General features: G+C 37.3%; 3 protein-coding genes across 6 annotated transcripts in view; all 3 read left to right on the forward strand.

The window, feature by feature from the left end:
• Nucleotides 1–5,768, forward strand: part of LOC104793249 (clathrin interactor EPSIN 2) — a 7,238-nt gene extending 1,470 nt beyond the window's left edge. The window contains exons 2-14 of one of the 2 annotated variants that reach the window (XM_010519569.2): nucleotides 230–354; nucleotides 475–526; nucleotides 639–718; nucleotides 806–884; nucleotides 987–1,070; nucleotides 1,165–1,310; nucleotides 1,589–1,891; nucleotides 2,072–2,113; nucleotides 2,201–2,299; nucleotides 3,220–3,413; nucleotides 3,668–3,897; nucleotides 3,976–4,825; nucleotides 4,917–5,768. In XM_010519569.2, coding sequence (XP_010517871.1) covers nucleotides 320–354; nucleotides 475–526; nucleotides 639–718; nucleotides 806–884; nucleotides 987–1,070; nucleotides 1,165–1,310; nucleotides 1,589–1,891; nucleotides 2,072–2,113; nucleotides 2,201–2,299; nucleotides 3,220–3,413; nucleotides 3,668–3,897; nucleotides 3,976–4,825; nucleotides 4,917–5,410 — 2,688 coding nt within the window. In that variant the 5' untranslated portion in view covers nucleotides 230–319 and the 3' untranslated portion in view covers nucleotides 5,411–5,768. Of the gene's footprint in view, nucleotides 1–229; nucleotides 355–474; nucleotides 527–638; nucleotides 719–805; nucleotides 885–986; nucleotides 1,071–1,164; nucleotides 1,311–1,588; nucleotides 1,892–2,071; nucleotides 2,114–2,200; nucleotides 2,300–2,445; nucleotides 2,739–2,918; nucleotides 2,961–3,047; nucleotides 3,147–3,219; nucleotides 3,414–3,667; nucleotides 3,898–3,975; nucleotides 4,826–4,916 lie in introns of those variants that run through there. The other variant, XM_010519568.1, reaches the window with a different exon arrangement.
• On the forward strand, nucleotides 9,276–11,575 carry LOC104793250 (ribonuclease P protein subunit p29). Of its 3 annotated transcripts, none has more exons than XM_010519570.2 (8): nucleotides 9,276–9,381; nucleotides 9,736–10,034; nucleotides 10,111–10,190; nucleotides 10,277–10,539; nucleotides 10,663–10,731; nucleotides 10,850–10,908; nucleotides 11,092–11,193; nucleotides 11,291–11,575. In XM_010519570.2, the coding sequence occupies exons 2-8, from the start codon at nucleotides 9,836–9,838 to the stop codon at nucleotides 11,392–11,394; spliced, it is 876 nt and encodes a 291-aa protein (XP_010517872.1). In that variant the 5' UTR covers nucleotides 9,276–9,381; nucleotides 9,736–9,835; the 3' UTR covers nucleotides 11,395–11,575. The 3 variants fall into 3 exon arrangements, with proteins under 3 accessions (XP_010517872.1, XP_010517873.1, XP_019082355.1); XM_010519571.2 differs by having other exon boundaries at nucleotides 9,283–9,381; nucleotides 9,786–10,034; nucleotides 11,291–11,509; XM_019226810.1 differs by having other exon boundaries at nucleotides 9,288–9,381; nucleotides 9,846–10,034; nucleotides 11,291–11,509.
• LOC104793251 (probable methyltransferase PMT19) lies at nucleotides 11,695–15,180 on the forward strand. Its single transcript, XM_010519572.2, has 6 exons — nucleotides 11,695–12,449; nucleotides 12,571–12,781; nucleotides 12,892–13,189; nucleotides 13,281–13,661; nucleotides 13,730–13,807; nucleotides 14,979–15,180. Exons 1-6 carry the CDS (start codon nucleotides 11,793–11,795, stop codon nucleotides 15,178–15,180), a joined length of 1,827 nt encoding a protein of 608 aa, XP_010517874.1. The 5' UTR covers nucleotides 11,695–11,792.

Raw genomic sequence — 15,262 nt, forward strand, 5'->3', positions numbered from 1 at the left:
TAAATTTTTTTTTTTTTTTCTGTGTGTCCTTTCCTCAATTCAATGGATTTTGATGTATTGGCTCTTACGACTGTGTGTGTGACTGTGTGTGTGTGTAATTGGATTCATACGTTGATAAAAATGTGAGGTTATGCTGAAGATTGATTCATTTTGAATGGTGTTTGTTTGTTTTTCTTTTTCCTATACATTTGTGGTGATATAAATATGTCTTTCTTTGGAATGTTGACAGCTAAAAAAGGTGCTTATACTAGTTTTACAACGGACTGACTCCATAGAAGGCGTTTAAAAAGATACAGTTGTTCTTGGAACATATACGAAGATGAAGAAAGTCTTCGGCCAAACTGTCAGAGACCTGTAAACATTCTAGTACCGAAAATGAAATTAATTTTCTCAATGTCAATTGTCAATCCGTGTGTGTTTTATTTACTTTTCCATTAACGATCCTTAATTTTTATGTTCCATTTATTTATACAGTAAGAGAGAGGTTAACAAGAAAGTGCTCAAAGTTCCTGGAGTAGAACAGAAGGTAAAGTTACTGGTTTTGATTGTTCTTGGTTGCATTCATCGTCTTACTGTATAATGTAAAGCTAGATGTCCAACATATTTTTCCTGTCTTGCCCCTGCTTTCTCCTATTCAGGTCCTAGATGCTACTAGCAATGAGCCATGGGGTCCACATGGATCACTTCTTGCTGATCTTGCTCAAGCTTCCAGAAATTAGTAACTACGACCACCTTCCAACTGCTTATATTTTGCTGTGAATTTTACGTTGCACAGGAATTATAAAAATGTTACTTGTATTTGCAGTCATGAATACCAGCTGATCATGGGGGTCATATGGAAACGCCTTAGTGACACTGGAAAAAACTGGCGGCATGTCTATAAGGTAAACATTATTGTAATTGCCTTGCTGGCTTAATTTGTTTTGAATTTCTGTCGCAGTGACGAAAGTATTTCCTGTAGTTTACCTCTTCTCTTTTTCCTTCAGGCTTTGACAGTTTTGGAATACATGGTTGGCCATGGATCAGAACGTGTTATAGACGAGATTAGAGAACGTGCATATCAAATTTCGGTAATGACCACCTAGAGTAAATTATTTTTGGAAGTATTCAACATCAGTAGTTGACTATCTTAACCATATATTATGCCCATGTTCCTTGTGGCAGACATTGTCCGACTTTCAGTATATTGATTCCGGTGGTAGAGATCAAGGAAGCAATGTTAGGAAGAAATCACAGAGCCTGGTGGCTTTGGTGAATGACAAAGAAAGAATAGCCGAGGTCAGACAGAAGGCTGCTGCTAACAGAGATAAGTAAGTTTCGTTGTCATTGTATCTTTCTGGAACTGCTGGATAGCTTCCTTTCTGTGTGAGTCTCGCTGGACACTCGTTTGATTTCATGTTGCTAGTGGCTTACAACTATTATCATACCTCTCAGTAGTCTATTAATTTGTAGTGGTGTCCCTTTAACAGTACAATATTAGCTTCTGATTTTTGAAAGTTTTTTATACTCGAGAGAAAAGAAAAAGACATCTCTTTTGGTTCATTCGAATTATGCTGCAACATATCAATCTGAAATTATTTTACAACAGGTATCGCAGCTCAGCACCAGGTGGAATGTATAAGCCTTCAGGCGGATATGGGGACAAATATGATTATGGAAGCCGGGATGAAGAGCGAAGTAGTTATGGAAGAGAAAGAGAATATGGTTACAGAGATGATGATAGAAATAGTCGTGATGGAGATCGTTATTCCAGAGACTCTGAAGACCGGTATGGAAGAGATGGTAATAGGGATGATGATTACAGGGGTAGGAGCAGAAGTGTTGATAACTATGGGTCACGAGGTAGGAGTTCGGAAAGGGAGAGGGAGGATGATGGCCATTCTTCATCACGGTAATGTTTGAATTTAAGTTGAACTCGCCTAACCTGATATAAAAAATGAAGGGGAACAACTTTGAAAATTAATCAAAATTTGGATGGAACATATTGATTTTGAATCATAGCGTAGATGTCTTTGATTAAGAAAAAAGCACGATGTAATTTTTAAATGAAACACTCCTTTTTGTCCTGTAGGGGCAGTGGTGCTCGAGCTGATGACAATTCTCAGGATGGGAGGTAATTTCCGATATGTTTCTGCTGAAGTTTAGGCCTTCTTTTATTGTATTTCAACTCATCTCACCTTCTTTCCGGATTATATGATAGAGGGCGGCTCGAGAGGAAGTTTTCTGAACAAAATATTGGCGCCCCACCCAGTTATGAAGAAGCTGTCAATGAATCACGCAGCCCTGTATACAGTGAAAGGTGATAATTTTCTACTTTGTAAATTTAGAGCTACTTGGTTTTTATTGGTGCTGATGAATCTTTCTATGCCAGGGATGGTGGGGAGACCCCACAAGTTACTGCTCCAGGAGCTGCTTCTCCTCCTCCTCCTCAAGTTACTNCGCAGCTCAGCACCAGGTGGAATGTATAAGCCTTCAGGCGGATATGGGGACAAATATGATTATGGAAGCCGGGATGAAGAGCGAAGTAGTTATGGAAGAGAAAGAGAATATGGTTACAGAGATGATGATAGAAATAGTCGTGATGGAGATCGTTATTCCAGAGACTCTGAAGACCGGTATGGAAGAGATGGTAATAGGGATGATGATTACAGGGGTAGGAGCAGAAGTGTTGATAACTATGGGTCACGAGGTAGGAGTTCGGAAAGGGAGAGGGAGGATGATGGCCATTCTTCATCACGGTAATGTTTGAATTTAAGTTGAACTCGCCTAACCTGATATAAAAAATGAAGGGGAACAACTTTGAAAATTAATCAAAATTTGGATGGAACACATTGATTTTGAATCATAGCGTAGATGTCTTTGATTAAGAAAAAAGCACGATGTAATTTTTAAATGAAACACTCCTTTTTGTCCTGTAGGGGCAGTGGTGCTCGAGCTGATGACAATTCTCAGGATGGGAGGTAATTTCCGATATGTTTCTGCTGAAGTTTAGGCCTTCTTTTATTGTATTTCAACTCATCTCACCTTCTTTCCGGATTATATGATAGAGGGCGGCTCGAGAGGAAGTTTTCTGAACAAAATATTGGCGCCCCACCCAGTTATGAAGAAGCTGTCAATGAATCACGCAGCCCTGTATACAGTGAAAGGTGATAATTTTCTACTTTGTAAATTTAGAGCTACTTTGGTTTTTATTGGTGCTGATGAATCTTTATATGCCAGGGATGGTGGGGAGACCCCACAAGTTACTGCTCCAGGAGCTGCTTCTCCTCCTCCTCCTCAAGCTACTGCTCCAGGGGCTGGTTCTCCTTCTACTGGACCCAGCACAGACAATAAACCTGTTACTTTTGTTAATGAATCACCTTCTCAGAAAGTTGAGACTTTTGATGAATTTGATCCACGTGGTGCGTTTTCAGGTACAGAGAACTCTAAGTTTTGCAACTCATTCGTTTCTATTTTGTTATATCTTGAGATCTTTTCTTAGTTTTTCGTTGTCTTTCAAACTCCTCGGCTGCATAGAGATTAATGTTCATTGATAAATCAGAAAATCTTATTCAATAACTAATTTAGTAAATGTTTCAAGGCACTTAACTGGAGGGTGGATGATTGTATTGTAAATTTCTATCTTACTTGTTCTAAGTGTGGGCGTTGTGTTTCTTTACTTTTCCAGCTGGCCCTCCAGCATATGTATCTACAGATGGTGTTACAGATCCTCCAACTGTTGCTTCTATGTCTGCCCCTCCCGCCTCGAATGAGATGGACTTGCTTGGCTCCCTTGCAGACGTATTTTCATCAAACGCATTGGCCATTGTACCAGCTGATTCTACCTCCGTTGAAACCAATGGACAAGTAAACGATGGTCCAGCTCCATCGTTTTCTACATCTCAGCCATCAACTCAGGTATATACACTGAGCTTGGACTCTGAAGATTATAGTGGTTTCCTATGGTTATTGATGACTGGTGTTTGGATTTTGCAGTCATTTGATGACCCATTTGGTGACTCTCCTTTCAAAGCCTTCACTTCTACTGACGCCGACTCAACCCCACAGCAGAATTTTGGAGCTCCTGATACTGCTCATAACTTTGGCTTTGGAGACTCATTCTCGGCCGTTGCCAATCCTGATCCTGCTTCTCAGAATGTGCAACCTCCATCAAACTCACCAGGTTTTCCTCAAGAGCAGTTTGCTACATCTCAGAGTGATATTGATATTCTTGCTGGCATTCTCCCACCATCTGGACCTCCAGTTTCACTCCCTCAACAATCTGGTCCTTCAATACCAACATCTCAGTTTCCTCCCAGTGGAAACAACATGTACGAAGGCTTTCATTCTCAGCCAACAGTATCTACAGCTCCAAACCAGCCCGGACAAACTCCGTTTGGACAAGCTGTACAACCATATAACATGGTTCCTCATTCTCAAAATATGACTGGAGCCATGCCGTTTAACAGTGGAGGCTTCATGCACCAGCCGGGCTCACAAAATTCATTTACTGCCACTTCATCAAGCTCACAAACTCCTTACTCTACCCCAAGTGGACCAGCTGGTCAGTTCATGGCACACCAGGGTCATGGAATGCCGCCTTCCCATGGTCCTCAACGAACTCAATCTGGACCTGTTACTCTGCAAGGGAACAACAATGTCATGGGGGACATGTTTTCACAAGCTGGGCCAAATTCCTTGACGTCATCATCATCTCATCCAGATCTCACACCTTTAACAGGAGCAATTGAGATTGTTCCTCCGCCTCAGAAAAAGTTTGAACCAAAATCATCAGTTTGGGCAGACACATTGAGCAGGGGGCTTGTTAACTTTAACATATCTGGACGTAAGATAGATTTCGCCAAACCATTTTGGATCAAACCCAGTTTTCAGCATACTTTCTAACAATTTTTTCTTTTCTTTCTACTCATGCGCAGCTAAAACAAATCCATTGGCAGACATAGGAGTTGACTTCGAGGCGATCAACAGGAGAGATAAACGGCTGGAGAAACCAACAAACACACCAGCAACATCTACTATCAACATGGGTAAAGCCATGGGATCAGGCACTGGCTTAGGGCGTTCCGGTGCAACCGCAATGAGACCTCCGCCTAATCCAATGACTGGCTCCGGCATGCCCATGGGTGGAGGAATGGGTGTTGGTAGCTATGGAGGTATGAACCAAAACCAACCCATGGGTATGGGTATGGGGGTCGGAATGAATCAAAACCAACCTATGGGTATGGGAATGGGACCTGGCATGAACATGAACATGGGAGGATATGGCCAAGGCTATCCGATGCAACAACAAAACCCAGGGATGGTCCGTGGCCCAAACGTGCCTGGCAACAACTACAATCCGATGATGGGTCAAGGCGGTTACAACAACCCTCAACAATTCTATGGTGGTGGTGGTGGTGGATACCGGTAAGATCAAGCCAAACATTACGCACTTGACTTCATTTGTAGAATCAGGATTCCGTTGTTCAGTGCTTTTCTTTACTCTCGGGTATGTAATATCATTCGATAAAAAGTAGACGGATTGGCCAGCCGCTTCACGGAAGTACTCTCAGGTTACATTATTCATCCCGACAACACACGGCTCCACGAATTTGCTTGCCTCAATCTTCAATTATATTCATTTTTATTTATTTTTCTTCTAGTACGGACCTAATCGAGAGTTTGTTGTGAAATTTGTACCGGTGAGAGTGGCAAACCTTGCTCGGGTTTGCCCTTTTTGTTATATGCATATAATTTGATATATATACAGGTTTACTTGTTTTTCTTTATTTTGACGTATGTGTACAACAATTTTTCATTCACGGAACAAATAATATATTTCACCAAATGTGATAGAATCACCTATTTCTAGATTCTCAGTTTTCACAAATTTCTTCCAATTCAATACATGCTTAATAATAATCCTTTCAGCAGCTTCTTTTTTTTTTGTTATTTTCTAGCCTAATTCCAACATTTTGAACAAAACCAGTGCTAATTATCAACTTAAACATTTTTCTCATGATTATAATAGTACCTCTTCAATATGCATCATCGTTCTTTGAATCCAGCTCAAGCAATTCATCTACAGCTTGGAAAGCATGTATAAATATGTTGTTTTATCCAAAAATAGAATTCTTTTTAAATTTTAATAAAAAATTTACAATCTACCATTACTATTATAAGTGTTTTTTTTTAATATATTACAAATAGCTTTCTTAAATTTCTTGTTAGTTCGAAATTACTCAAGAGAAAACATCAAATCGAGAAAACCAAAACCTAGCTACAATGACAATGATAATGTCGGAATCACACTCTCTATGTGCATCAACCGCAGCTTTAATACGCATCACAACTTCCTCTCTAGAAACCACTTTTCTTCTCTCACTCATAGTGTCGCCACTACAAACCTGATCATTGATGATAATTCCAGCAAAAACAGCTTTGATATATCCCTTGACGGTTCTCTTACCATTCATGGCATCACCGTATCCATTCCCACCGTCTCCAATCACGGGAATAGTAACAGATTGAGTAATTTGATTACCTTGATCAATCATTTCTCCGTAAGATATAAGTCCTTTATCCGGCAAACCAAGCCTAGCCGCTGATAAACATATTGGAATCAGTGGAGGAGAAAACAGATTGGAATCATGTGATTAAGTTTACATACATACATTGCAATAGATTGAAAAGTTCACTTCAAAAAACCAGCAAGACGTATTAGACAACTATCTAAGAAAGAAAGCCTACCTGCAAAGGTTGTTCCCTTTGCATTATGTTGAAACCTGATGTCCCAATTACAACATCTATGTAAGACAGTGGAATCTGCATTTTCTGTGTAACTTGCTGCAAAGACAAACAAATTCCCACACTAGTCAGATATTCATGTGATTAACTTTACAATAGATTGAAAAGTTCACTTCAAAAAAAACAGCAAAAAGCAGCCATGAGATAAGGAAGACGTATCAAACAACTATCTAAGAAAGAAAGGTTGCTCCCTTTGCATTATGTTGAAACATGATGTCCCAATTACATGATAACGTGATGAAAAGAGCTCGAAAGAAGCGAAAAACAGATCGGAATCAACAGAGGAGAAAGCTTGATGGCTCTGATAACATATCAGTGATGAGAAAAGTTTGTTAGGATTCAGAAAATATCGTATTTCTCATTAAGGAAAAGTTAATTGTACAAAGTGTATTTATACAACAGCTACATACGGTTAAGTACTAAACCAAACCAACTAATCCGTCTCTTTAAAATCTAACTAATCAAACTTCTTCAATACGAAGCCAAATAAAGTGAAACTAATTAAATATTAATATCGACTTTAAATGTTTATTGCCAATTCAGTAATACACTACTACTGTATGTTGTGCTAAATCTGTATACCCACCGAACCTCTTCCCGCTTAATTTTTATACAGTCTATGCATCTCTCACAAAAGTGGCGGATCCAAAAAAGTTATTTGTATGAGGCACAAATAATTTATTACTAATATTAATTTTTTTTGCTCAACACTCTGATATTAAATTCAAATAAGAAAAATATTAAATATGATTTTCCATATATAGTAATTTAAATTTTATTTTTATTTGATTTCTAAATGTATATACAATTGCATATTAGATATATTAAAAATAATAATTATATTTCACACAAAATTAAACTCTAAATATATTAGATAAACTAAAAAAACTATAATATTGTATACTAAGTTTGCAAATACTTTTGAATTTAAATGTAAATATAGTTAATAGTAGAAAAGGAAGATTCAAATTAATTAATTACAAGTAAAAAAGAAAATGAATAAAACTGAAAAGACTATGGAACTAATCATAAAAAAAATAATTAAAAATACGGTAGACATTAATAAGGGAATGTGGCCATGGAAAAAGGAAAATAAGATTACAACCAAAAAAATCTAAAGAGAGCATGGAAGTCGTCGAAAGATGGTGCATGTGGCACGTGCCCAAGAACCACGTAGATCCGCCCAGTCACAACGTGATTGCCCCCTCAACCCTGACCAAAACAAAGTGTAAAATTTGAGCCAATAAGATTCAAACTTTACAGAAAAACCCAACAAGATAAACGAAGACGAATTTAGAAACCAAAAACTTACAAGTTTCCTTGCTCTGAAATTGAACCTGAGGGGAAAGTTAGAATGTGCCTTTGAACGATGTTCTCGCTAATGTGATATCTTTGCTACACTTAGCCGCGTTTTCACCCACTTCCTCGATTTTCTCTGTGAAGACATCAAACTTCTTGCTGAGTCGTGCATTGAAAGCCTCAACAGTAAATAATCATATGGTGGTAAGATCAAGCCAAGCATTACGCACTTGACTTCATTTGTATAATCAGAACTCCGCTGTTCAATGCTTTTCTTTACTCTCGGGTATGTAATATCATTCGATAAATAGTAGACGGATTGGCCAGTCATTTCACGGAAGTACTCTCAGTCAGGTTACATTATTCATCACGACAACACACGGCTCCACGAATTTGCTTCTCTGTTCTTGCTTCAATCTTCAATCTTCAATTATATTCATTTTTATTTCTTTTTCTTCTAGTACGGACCTAATCGAGAGCTTGTTGTGAAATTTGTACCGGTGAGAGTGGCAAACCTTGCCCGGGTCTGCCCTTGTTGTTATATGCATATAATTTGATATATACACGTTTACTTCTTTTTCTTTATTTTGACGTATGTGTACAACAATTTTTCATTCACGTAACAAATAAAATATTTTCATTTTAAGCAGAACACAAACGGTAGAAGATCGATTTGTACAATTACCAGAGGTGATACACTAGGGAAATCCAGCTTGCTCGATGAGTTTGGCACTAAGAGCATCGAAGCAACAAGGACCTTGAAGAACACTAGGGTATTGCGGTGGACCTTGAAGATGGTAGCTTCTCGTTTCTTGATGAATTGGAAACTGCGGTGGAGTTAACAGAGACACGAAATCGTCTCGAGACAGAGGTTGGTTTCGGACGGAAGTGAACCACAAAGGTGTAAAAAGGTTAGAATCCGGAAGGAATAGGCTCGATTTTGATTGTCTATGAAGAATTCGAGGTATAGAAGAGCTGCAAAAGCTTAGTGCCGCCATTGATGGATTTTGATCAAAATAACGAAGTTGAACAATAAAGGAGAGAAGAAGTTGGACAAAACCGAAACAGCTTTTAGGTGAGTAATAAAATCAGACCGAACCAGATTGAATCTCATATATATATAAAAAAAAAAAAAAGACTAAACCATGTCACGTGAGTTTTTTAGGGTTCACGTGATCATCTCCTACCTTCTTCATTCTTCAATTTCAAAAATCGTTGTGTAACATCGGCCGACTTCTTCAGAGCAAAAAAAGTTTAGCTCCTCTTTTCTCTTAGCTCGCCGTGCATCATTGATTCGTAAGCATTTATTTGATTTCGTGCTTTCTTTTTTTTTAAAGTTTCCGGTTTCATTGGTTTGCTATGATTTTCTACCTTGGTCGTCTTCTTATTTATTGGTTAATTGCAGTTTGAGTATTCAAAATTGAGCTTTATAGATTCTTAGTGTTTGGATTGAATTAAGTGAATTCGGGTGAAACTTTCACACATTAGGCTGATTGAATTAAGTAATGCATATCCATAAACTAAGAAAGATCAGTACTTGTTTCAATATCCTTTAGCTCCTAATTCTATGGAACATACAATTTCGTAGATTAATTTTTGCCGGAAGATTTGTACTTTCATTCCCTGATTTGTTTCTACTGCTGTTTCTAGGTTTGAGAGACTGAACAATTCTAATTGAGTTCGTCATCTCTCTTGTTTAGTTGCGTAATTTTGCGTATCAGTAATTAGATACAGGGACTATCTGATTGCAATGGGTACAGAGACGGTTGTACATGATCAGGCTAGATGGGCAATGGCAGCTATGGAACGAAGACTTGCTGTTGCAAAAGCTCAGCAACAACAAAAGAATGAGAAAGACAAGAAGGGAACTTCAGATGTACAAGTCCCTTCGAAACAACCACTTCAAGCTGATTCACTACCTACTCCCTCAAAGACTTCAATTAAAAAAGGTTTGATGGTTCACTAGTTCAGTTACAAACTCATAAGCATGATTGTGATGGGATCATTTGTTTTTTTTTTTTGTAGATCCGAAGGAGGATGATTATGTTGCGTATACAAAACTGTCCCATCCCGTTGATGAGAATTTGTTGGCAACCAATGTTAAGGTAAATTCAGAGGTTCTTGATCAAACCACTGTCGTCTTCGTTACGATTTGAGATAAAGGTTGCTTATAGTGATTTTTGTAATTCAGTTTTCTAGTGCAAAGGGAACTATAGTCGACAAGGTTTTGCATAACCTCCTTCGAAGCGGTGACTCTGCTCAAAAGTACTTGCAAGGTACTAAAAGTGTGAAGCTGGACAACTGTATTCTCCTTGATAATTTTGTACAGTCGCGTCCTTCAGCCTCTGGTTCTAAAAAGGCATCACTGAAGGATTCAAAACGTTCTAAGAGCCGTATGTCTATGAAGCGGCTCAAGAAGTCTGGTGCTTTGCATATGCCTAAAGATCTCCAAAAGTGAGTTTCTTTTTTGCTGTCACAGAGATTGATCTGGCTCACTATGTGTATCTCTGACTCTATCATTTTGGTATTCTTAACAGACTTTAAATGTTTACTGGTTCACTTGTGTTTCGAGTGCAGGTTTGATTTGTTTAAGCCAATGCATGGTATGTGGGAAACTTACATGACACAACTCATCAAGGTGACCGGGTAAGCTACTTATCTGACTACCAAATACTAATTCAAACGATGTGCTTGTTATAAGAAAGAAACTGAGGGGTATAATTATTAAGTTTGGTCATCATTATTGACAATCTACATTTTGCAGGAAGATTCAATTAGCCCCAACTCTTCTCTCAGCAGATCTTCATGGTGCTTTTATGTATGGTAATCCTACATTCATTCACAAATCTGTAATACTAAGATTGATCTTTCGGCTCTCATTTTCATAATATAGCTTCTTGTACGCTTAAGCACGCAGTAAGCCTAGTCCATGAAGTGTCCAATAAAAATTTTCATATCATACTTTGTTCCTCCTACTAATCCAGGAACCTGTATTACTTGTGACAGTTGCTGAGTGTAAGATAGCATCACTCATTGGTGTGCAAGGCATCATGGTGCGTGAGACATCCGAAACATTTGGAATAATCACAAGAGACGACAAGTTTAGAGGTATCATAAAGCTTTTTCACCATTTATTTGTCAAAATATTTTATTATGTTCCCAAGCCTCAACACTTAACTTAGTTATTGTAATCAATCTAATACAGTTGTATCTAAGAAGCAATCTGTCTTCATCATCCAACTCGACTGCTGGAAAATTACTTTACTTGGGGACAAGTTTACTTCAAGAGACAATATTGTTCAACGTTGATGCTACGATGAAGCTCTCGTCTTTTCTCTCTTGCTCGTGTATTAGAAAGAACCACCCATTGATGACTAGAGAAGCATCCTAGTCTCACAAGATTTTGCTTTAGATCTTTTCTTATGTACCCTCCTATTAATATATTTCTTAATCTTTTTGTATGAATCCTCCTCTGTAATTATACTATTATTGTTAATACTAATTTTTATTATTAGAAAATGAGTGTTTGATCCATCTGGGGGCCAGTAATAAAGACAGGTACAGTTGAAGATTCCAGTTCAGGAAACGAGATGAGTTTGTCTTATTAACTTAAGTAATAATACTTTCACATCACTATCCTCTCTCTTTCTCAGCGGCTCTGAAATTATTGAAACCTAATTGCAGAAGAAGTCGAAACAAAAAAGAGGATGAATCCATTACAACAACACTTACCAAAGCTCTGTCCTAAGCGTATATTCTTCTTCACTCCAATCTTAGTCTTCTCTCTCTATTACACCGTCACCACTATCAGAACCATCACCATCTCTTCCCAAGATCCTCACTATCCTCCCCAGCTTCAAGTACCTTCCATTTCCCATTACTCCTCCCTTCCAAAAACTTCAGAAGACCGATCACCATCACCACCACCACCACCATCATCATCATCATCATCATCATCATCTTACTTTCCAGCCTGTCCCAAAAACTTCACCAACTACTTGCCCTGCCACGATCCATCAACAGCACGACAGTACAGCATTGAGAGACACTACCGGAGGGAGAGGCACTGTCCTGACTTGGCTCAAGAGAAGTCCAGGTGCTTGGTCCAAAAGCCCTCTGGCTACAAAACGCCTTTTCCTTGGCCTGAAACTAGAAGCTATGCTTGGTTCAAGAACGTTCCATGCAAAAAGCTAGCTGAGTTTAAAAAGTCTCAAAACTGGGTTAGGCTTGAAAGAGACCGCTTTATTTTCCCCGGAGGCGGGACTTCCTTTCCCGGTGGTGTGAAGGACTATGTTGATGTGATTCTGAGTGTTTTGCCTTTGGCTTCTGGAAGCATCAGGACAGTTCAAGATATTGGATGTGGTGTGAGTTCAGTTACATGAATAGACACCAGAACTTAACTTATCTTGATATTATACTACTACAGTATTAGTAGTTTCGATTACTATGGATTCATCTTGTGTTTTTGTTGTGCTCGAATGTCAGGTAGCGAGTTTTGGAGCCTTTCTGTTGAACTATAACATCTTGACAATGTCCATAGCACCGAGGGATATACACGAGGCTCAAGTTCAGTTCGCATTAGAACGTGGACTCCCTGCTATGCTCGGTGTTCTAAGCACTTATAAGCTTCCCTACCCGTCGAGCTCTTTCGACATGGTCCATTGTTCTAGATGCCTTGTCAATTGGACTGCTTATGGTGCGTGTATATTAATATACACATGTTTATCTGATTTATTTCACTGTCTTTTGGATCCCTTGCTTGGTTTACTCTGCTTCTGATACTGAAAAAGAGAACATTTTATCCAGATGGGCTTTACTTGATGGAGGTGGATCGTGTCCTACGTCCTGATGGATATTGGGTGCTGTCTGGACCACCAGTAACATCAAAGGTTAAATCCAAGAACCAGAAGAGAGATTCCAAGGAGTTGCAGAACCAGATGGAGCAACTAAATGATGTTTTTAGAAGACTTTGTTGGGTGAAGATTGCTGAAAGTTACCCGGTTGTCATATGGAGAAAGCCTTCTAATCATTTGCAGTGTAGACAAAGGCTACACGCTCTTAAGTTTCCTGGATTCTGCTCTTCTAATGATCATGATGCTGCATGGTGACCTTACATTCTCCAAATCTGATTTCCTCTACATGACTATATCTTCAGAAGCTGAAGCTTGATTCAGTTGCATCTTTTGTGACAATAGGTACAAAGAGATGAAGCCTTGCATCACTCCCATTCCAGATGTCAACGACACACACAAGACCGTTCTCAGAAACTGGCCAGCAAGACTAAACCAAGTGCCTCAACGAATTAAAACAGGGTCAATACAGGGAACAACTATGGCCAGCTTCAAAGTTGACACTAACCTGTGGCAAAGAAGAGTTTTGTACTATGACACCAAGTTAAAGTTTCTCAGCAATGGGAAATACAGAAACGTCATGGATATGAACGCTGGATTAGGTGGTTTCGCTGCAGCCTTGAACAAATATCCAATGTGGGTTATGAATGTGGTTCCATTTGATCTTAAACCAAATACACTCGGTGTTGTGTACGATCGGGGTCTCATTGGAACTTACATGAACTGGTAAAACACTCAAAACGTTCATATATTATCTAACTGGACCTTCTTATACTTCTTTTCGATTTTTTCAGGTGTGAAGCTTTCTCTACATACCCTCGAACATATGATCTGATTCATGCCAATGGTGTGTTCAGTTTGTACGTAGACAAGTAAGATCCGTCGGTCACTGGAAAACTTTGGTATACATAAACCCTCTATAAACTATAAATTAATAAATCTGATGAGACAATAAGATAATATTTTTTTAAATTCCTATGTAAAATATGGTCTCAATAATACCATAAATTAATGATTATATAAATTTACATATATATATGTGCTAATATAATAATGTATGCTTTAAAATTTTGATTTTTCTCCTAAAGCTCATATCTAGAAAATAATTGTTATGTTGTATTTTCAAACTATAATGATATAAAATACTTTATAACATTTCATAAAAGTAGCTAAATTTTTTTTAAAAAATTTCTAGATATACATCATTTTCATTTTAATTGTTTTATAGGCTATTAAAATACAATAATTGATGGTATTATTCATAATTTGAATTTATGTATATCATGTATATAAGTGAATTTTTTAATAGTATTTGTAATTTATTGTCAATAATATATTTCTAAATATTAAAAGTTGAGTTTCAAAACCATAAAATGTATAACATGTCTAATCTTATTTAGCTAAAATTTGTCTCAATTCATAATTTTTAAAAATTTAAACAATTATCTATAAACTAATAATAGTGTAAATTAATAATATTAATTTATAAATAAATTAATAAAATGTCATTGTCATAATATTATTAATTTATAGAGGTTTTACCGTACACATTTTGTATTGATGCTGTATTTGAGCTATCATCAGAAATTATTTAGTTTTGAACTTACAACAACTTGTTCTTGTAATCCACCCACATATAGTCCTCTCTAAAATTAGGGAAAACAATAATCAAATATGTTAAAGACAATTGTAATTTTCTAGCAGACAGACATAAATAAAAGTACCTCTTTATTCTCATGAATTTATAGTTTCCTGTTTTGAGGTTCCAAAAATCATTTATCTCTTCATTGTAAATCTCCAAGTAGGACATACGACACAAAAACTCCCTGCTTTTATCCTGATGATATCACCAAACCTGAATGTTAAAATCCACATTTGGAGAAGATGGAAACATAGATTGAAAAATTAAAAAAGGAATCAATCAATTAAAAATCAAGTATCGACTTATAACTAATTAAGATTTCCAAAATACTTTTGTTACTTTATGATAGATGTGACATTATTGACATATAATGATTCTTTTGTTGTTGTTTCTTATGATAGATGTGACATTATTGATATACTATTGGAGATGCAAAAGATTCTTAAACCAGAAGGCGCAGTTATAATACACGACCGTTTTGATGTTCTTATCAAAGTGAAAGCTATAACCGATCAAATGAGATGGAATGGGACTATATATACAGACCAGAATAGTGGTTTTGATCATGGAACTATACTAATTGTAGACAATTCAGTTAAATAAAAATTCATTATTACTATAAGATTTTGTGAGATTTGTTATTTTTGGTTTAAATTGTAAAATTTAAAAAGTTAAGAGGAACATT

The sequence above is a fragment of the Camelina sativa genome, chromosome 6 (genome assembly GCF_000633955.1).
Source record: "Camelina sativa cultivar DH55 chromosome 6, Cs, whole genome shotgun sequence".
Lineage (NCBI taxonomy): Eukaryota > Viridiplantae > Streptophyta > Magnoliopsida > Brassicales > Brassicaceae > Camelina > Camelina sativa.

What these genes read in the sequence shown, in the direction of transcription:
- LOC104793251 (XM_010519572.2), top strand. Translation starts at nt 11,793, where the DNA reads ATGAATCCATTACAACAACACTTACCAAAGCTCTGTCCTAAGCGTATA. An exon ending in TGTCAATTGGACTGCTTATG is followed by an intron (nt 12,782 to 12,891) that starts GTGCGTGTATAT and finishes CATTTTATCCAG; the next exon opens with ATGGGCTTTACTTGATGGAG. An exon ending in ATTGGAACTTACATGAACTG is followed by an intron (nt 13,662 to 13,729) that starts GTAAAACACTCA and finishes CGATTTTTTCAG; the next exon opens with GTGTGAAGCTTTCTCTACAT.
- LOC104793250 (XM_010519570.2), top strand. Translation starts at nt 9,836, where the DNA reads ATGGGTACAGAGACGGTTGTACATGATCAGGCTAGATGGGCAATGGCA. An exon ending in AAAGACTTCAATTAAAAAAG is followed by an intron (nt 10,035 to 10,110) that starts GTTTGATGGTTC and finishes TTTTTTTTGTAG; the next exon opens with ATCCGAAGGAGGATGATTAT. An exon ending in TCATGGTGCTTTTATGTATG is followed by an intron (nt 10,909 to 11,091) that starts GTAATCCTACAT and finishes TACTTGTGACAG; the next exon opens with TTGCTGAGTGTAAGATAGCA.